The sequence below is a fragment of the Strongylocentrotus purpuratus genome, unplaced genomic scaffold (assembly GCF_000002235.5).
Source record: "Strongylocentrotus purpuratus isolate Spur 01 unplaced genomic scaffold, Spur_5.0 spur5_scaffold_10, whole genome shotgun sequence".
Classification (NCBI taxonomy): Eukaryota; Metazoa; Echinodermata; class Echinoidea; order Camarodonta; family Strongylocentrotidae; genus Strongylocentrotus; species Strongylocentrotus purpuratus.
In genome coordinates this window covers 23,869,887-23,876,142 of record NW_022145595.1, presented here as the reverse complement: position 1 = coordinate 23,876,142, position 6,256 = coordinate 23,869,887, and the positions used below count along the sequence as shown (strand labels likewise).

Below are 6,256 nucleotides of genomic sequence, written 5' to 3'. Positions count from 1 at the left end.
ACCAAGAAAGAAGAGCGAGTATGAGAAAGAGGTGAAGAAAGTGTAGGGATGATAAAGACGAGTGGAAAGGAGGGATGAAAAGGGAAGGATTAAACGACTGAGAAAAAATGAAGAAAAGAGAAATGCATGTGTGTAGTCTGAAAATCAACAGATGAGAAAGGGTATGGTAGAATTAAGGAGAGTGAAAAGAAAGGAAACTGAGAAAGAGATTGGAAGAAGATACAGGAAAGAGAAGAGGGCATCTGAGAAGAAGTAAAAATAAATACACCGTTGTTTTAAAGTACAGAAAACGGTTTAAAGTACCAGCTTGGATTTTAAAAACAATGAGGAAAAAAGAGGTATATAAATTTGCAAAATTATAATGGTGATCAAAGGTATTGCAAACTATGATGGGAGGATGTGCAGTGCCTACAGATTGAGTAAAGAATGACCTTTGCGACCATTTTATTTAATAGGCATATCACCTGATCAAAAAAGTGCCAAGTCAACTTCATTGACGTTTTGTTTATTTTTTCCAAATTGAATTATAAGAAAGTTTAAAAATACAGGTATTACAACAAGTAAGCATATGCTGGAACAAATCATAGAGTGAAACTAAATTTTGAAACAAAAAAAATCAAAAAAACACGCCCACAATCCTACTCATGCTACCACCCCCTCCCTCTCTCTCTCTCTCTCTCTCTCTCTCTCTCTCTCTCTCTCTCTCTCGGTCTCTATATCTCTCTCTCTCTCTCTCTCTTTCTCTCTTTCTCTCTCTCGGTCTCTCTCTCTCTCTCTCTCTCTCTCTCTTTCTCTCCCTCTCCCTCTCTCTCTCCCTCTCTCTCTCTCTCTCTGTCTCTCTCACTTCCTTCATCATCTTTCTCTCTATCTCCATCTCTTTCTCTCTCTCTCTCTCTCTCTCTCTCTCTCTCTCTCTCTCTCCCTCTCTCTCTTAATTCCTAGCTCCCTCTCCCCCCCCCTCTCTCTCTCTCTTTTTATCCCTATCTCGATATCCGTCGAATTGCGGGAGAACATCATATAGGATCATATGGGGAGGGGGGGGGGGGGGGGGGGGGGTTACTTAATCTCAAAGCTTAGTGTAAAATTGTTCACTTTCTATATATTGCGCTCCTATTCCCACCTTGGCCTCCACCATCCGGCCTTTATCCTATTATTGTTTCTTCCACCTTCCGCCCCATCATAAGTATACTACGTGTCATGTGGGATATATACGAGGCATTTTTATTTGTACCTTGGCACAATATTGTTTTGTTTACATAAATTATATAGATCTGCACAGCCCTGTTTCGAATTGAACAACGTGTACAGCACATTGGAGCATGACTTGAGGCTGGAGCAAACGACTGTTGTCTGTTACAAAGTTTGAGGTAGGTTTGGCTTCTCGCATTCAAATATAATTTGAGAAATATGTCTATTCCCTTCATAACTTTCTGAAATGAAATTCTGTGCGCCATTACGTGCAATAGAAGTTCAATAGAGACCAGCTAGAATACGCCTGTAGCTGGTACTGGTAGACGACTTCCAGATCCCGGGAGCGCCCCGGCGTTGGAGCTGGGAATTGAGTGGGTAATGTCACAATGTGTCTCTCCTAGCTCCTGAGCCATATGTTGCGTGTACAACTTGTGTATGTATAATCAATGGTAATGGGATTATTTTGTCAACAGAACAGATGCGATTTACATCTTGTCAGCATGCTGTTTCATATGTCAGTATCATACTGAGTATGTTTGTCAAAGGTGATAGTTCCAAAATTTCTGAGAAATAAAATTGAAAAAACAAAAACTGGTCATCACATTTTGGGTGCCCACATGGTATGCCACTTGGGTTTCAAGGAGGTGGGAGGGGGGGGGGGGCACAGGCTGAATAAAAGTCTTCTAGTGAACGAGCACACCAAAGAAAGGTAACTTGCTATAAATGGGCGTGAAACAAGATACTTCACATTGTCAGAACATGTCACATTAATATGGTTTGAGCAGGAGAGCTTGATTTCGTCCAATTAAAAAAAAAAGAAGATTTTAATGATCTGGATTAGCGTCGTGTAACATTGTTGCACCATGTGTTATCTAAAATTATTCAATATATTTGTTGTCTTTCACTAGACCTTCTAAAGTTCAAAGTTCGATTGTAAGTGTCCCATATATATGTTACAGGTGTATTTGAATATAAAGTGAATAAGTTTTTCAATTTTGAGGTTCTAAAAGGGCACTAGAAATATGTCATAGATAAGAATAAGAGCAAGGCGTTTGCGGTCTGAAAGCAGAACTCGACTATTCCTTTAATGTTGATATAATTCTGACTTCACAGAACTGCTGCAAGGTGTGACGAAGAACCTGCTCCCACGACTTTAGGACGGAAGTATGGTGCAGACTTCCATGACAATGATGGGTTACAATGTTGGCAGCAAATTGGCCACAGCAACGGTATACATCATGGGGGTGCTAATTTCAATGTGGAGTGTTACCATGGCAACAGATGGTGCTGGATGTGGAGATCCTGAAAGTTTCCTGAGATACAGAAAGGTAATAGTCATGGATGGATTTTGTATTGTCGATTGCTAATTTATGATTGAACATTGGTCATAAGTGAAAGAGAGATACAGACACAGAGAGAAAGAAAGATAGGGAGAGAGAGAAGGTGAATGTGAAGAAGAGAGGTGGGATGGGGGGAGGGGGGAGAAAGAGAGAGAGAGAGAGAAAGAGGGACAGAGAACTCATTTGAGAAGGGGTGTGAGAGAGAAAGAGAGACACAAGCAAACAGACAGGCAAAGACCCAGAGAGGGTTGAAAAGGGGCAAATTTGTCTTATGTTATGTTGAATTATATGAAGTTTTTATCTGTTTTAAAACGGAGCCAAAATGGAGTTAACTCGTACAATTTTTACAGATTTAATTCCCCTTCTGGCTATGAACAGATGGTTTCATAAAGAACCTAGACTACCTTGTATCTGATTTAATTGATGTGCTTGATCTTGGATAGACACTTCTGTCCCTTACCATATGCAGCTTACAAATTGAATTATTCTCTTCATTTTTATCACCCAGATTGAGCCGTCTACCGTGCCTTACTCTGAGCCACTCGTCTCTACTACCAAAGCTACGTTTGGGATGGGATGTTTCTGGGGAGTAGAGGCATCCTTTGGAGCGTTGCCGGGTGTGGTCCGGGTGAAGGCAGGTTACACCGGTGGAAAGCTGGATAACCCCAATTACAGAATATTGTAAGTTTTGTATTTGTAAATCCTTTTACGGTTTAGCTGAATGACTTGACACTATGAACATGACGGACAAAGACAGAGGACAAAATATACAGTTCCTCATTCTACTCTGAGCAGCAATTGCTGTGGTAGACAAAAGAACATCACTTCACTGCTATTATGTAAAATTGTGTAGAACAGGTGAATATGCATGTGACACCTGTTATACACATTTTTACATAATAGCAGTGAAGGGATGTTCCTTTGTCAACCACAGCAATTGTTGAGGGTAGAATGAGGAACTGTATATTTTGTCCTCTTTCTTTGTCCGCCATGTTCATAGTTGAATGGCTATAAGGATATAAGCTCTATTTAACCTTTCAGGTCAATCATTTCACATTTTATGGTTTGCCTCAATAACTTTCTATTCAGAGCCCTACAAATATGCCAGATGCAGCCATGATCATGAGTAGAAAGGTCAATTTTTTTGCACATACTGTATCCATTTTTATGTTCCCAAACAGAATATTGATTGTTACATTACATTGTAAAGTGATTATATGTTTATAAACAGAATATTGATGTACATCAATGAAGTTTAATAAATACAATACAATACATGACTAACTTGCATTTGATTTCAGAAATTTTGAAAAGGAAAATAAGCTTTAAGATCCTAAAATCTGGAACACTGAGAAACTCAAAATCATTGTTATTCAACAAAAATATGTAATTTTTCAGTTTTCAACAACGTTCCTGCTCATGAATATTGTTTTCAGAGACATTACATTTTATGAGAACAATTTAGCAATAACAGAAAAATATTATTGTTGCCAATTTGAAGGGCAAGATGTGATCAGTTTAGCTCTAAAGAATGAATCCTGACCGGAAACGGTTAAGTTTTCTGAGTGTAGAAAATTAACAGAGTTTAATACCTCAATCACACCAAAGAAACCGACTGCAGACCAAACACAAACTTACCATAAGCCAAATGGCCCAGAATCTGCAATCCACAGTTTTCTCTTTGATATCAATGAATAAATTAGAAATAAACAATAATTCCTATCCTTCTCTCTTCTATAGGGGAGATCACACTGAGGCTGTAGAAATAGAGTTCAATCCAACCAAGACAAGTTATGGGGCACTTCTGAAAGTATTCCACCAGGATCACGATCCGACAGAGCTGTACAAACCCCAGTACATGTCAGCCATTTTCTATCACGACGACGTGCAGCGCCACCATGCTGAGGCATCATTACAGGCTGAACAGAAGAGACGAGGAGAGGGGTCGCAGCTTGTGACAAAGATTTTACCAGCAGGACAATTTTACCCCGCAGAAGAGTAAGATAGCTTTTGTACTGTTTCTACTTCTTATCATATTAACTTTGCTAGGAGTTTGTAATGTAGTGAAAATGTAAGGCTTGTATCAGAATATATGATGAAAATCTAAAGTTGAAGCTGTAGCTCTTTAAGTGTTTCAAATTTTGTGAGATATGAATGATTGGCTTTTCGCCAATGTTCTTATCCCCCCCTAATAGATATAGCTCTATATACCAGTGCAGTAAAATAACTAATTTGGTATAAATAAATCATCCCCATATATAAAATTTTAATAGGAACACAGCTGTCTTTCGATGAACGAATTACCTTGAATTGTCATATCATAACCTGGATAACCTGTAATCTATGTGTCAGATGCATGCAGCAAAATTTTCTCTATCGCTTAGACTAAATATATGATTTGCAACTGTGGTTGAACTTGGAGAAGGATTTCATGAAGCATTGTATTTTTAAAGCATTTCCTGATTGACAAATTAGGTTTGTTTAATTTTATTTTTATAAGTGAATGATTGCAAACTCTTGAAACAGTATGTTTATTTTCTATTTCATCTTTTCTATTCTTTTACAGCTACCATCAGAAGTACTTTCTCCGTCAGCAGCATGCCCTCGTCGAGAGTCTCCATCTCAAAGATGCAGATTTCTTGTCGTCGTCCCGCGCCTCCCGGTTGCTAGGATACATGAGTGGACCAGGCACAGTAGAGGGATTTAATGCCGAAGTTGAGAGTCTAGCACTCAGTACATCTCAGGCTGACTTTATGCGTGTGCTCATCGAGAACAAAGATGGCGGAACGTGCCATTGACGATATCCTTCATCATAATTTTGCAACAAAGGCACTGAGTGCATATATTTTTATGTAATTTAACTTGAATCGATTGTAACAATGATTATGTATTGTTTAATAGAAGGAAAAGTTTTAACAAGATATAGTGGTACATGCGTTGAAACTGCCAAACGTTTGCCCACCGTAACATCCTTAATATTTGAAAATAGGCCTTTTATTTTTGTAGAAGTAGAAGTATTGTTTGAACAAAAATAACACCAAAACGTCTCATCAGAAGATTTTTTGTTTATTATGTGATGTTCAACTTTAATTACGAATGGTTAAAATCAAGTAAACAGAGATGCCAACCTCTTGACACAAAAAAACAGATAAGACTGAGTATCCTAAAAAATCAGATTTTGGAGAGAAAAATCAGATTTTCACGAAAACTCAACACTACCAATGGCCGGTTGGCCCCAGGCCAGTAAAATTTCAGAAAAATGTACAGGTACGTACAGTCAAGTAAAATGTTTGCTCTTTCATCAAAATTTTAAAAGAAAATTGTAAAGCAAAGTTTTTGTTGGGGCTGTGGGGGTTTACTTGTTCATGTTTTAATGCGATTCCGTGGTTTTTATGGGTATTTAAAAAAATAAAATAATAAATAAAAAAATAAAAAAAGATATTGTATTATTGTATTCCACTCTTCTAATCGTACAAAATATGATAATCGTACTGGTTGGCACCTCTGAGTAAAGCCTCCATGTTGATGAAATAGATGGTATAAATGCTTGTATAGTTTCATGTGAATTGAGAAAGGTGTTCCATTTTCAAGTTCATAGGAAGTGCTGTACAGTTTTGAGCAAAATGCTCCCCTGGGAGTGGAGATTGTGCACACAGTGTGTGTGGGCAAGTATTGAATACAATGACCGGGGTAATAGTATATCTGTAAAGCGCTTTAAATAGAGA

General features: G+C 38.1%; 1 protein-coding gene across 1 annotated transcript; it reads left to right on the top strand.

The window, feature by feature from the left end:
• Positions 1 to 1,234: 1,234 nt before the first annotated feature.
• On the top strand, positions 1,235 to 5,438 carry LOC594035 (peptide methionine sulfoxide reductase MsrA). Its single transcript, XM_030979829.1, has 5 exons — positions 1,235 to 1,367; positions 2,305 to 2,519; positions 3,040 to 3,212; positions 4,272 to 4,529; positions 5,098 to 5,438. The coding sequence occupies exons 2-5, from the start codon at positions 2,358 to 2,360 to the stop codon at positions 5,327 to 5,329; spliced, it is 825 nt and encodes a 274-aa protein (XP_030835689.1). The 5' UTR covers positions 1,235 to 1,367; positions 2,305 to 2,357; the 3' UTR covers positions 5,330 to 5,438.
• The last annotated feature ends 818 nt before the right edge of the window (positions 5,439 to 6,256 follow it).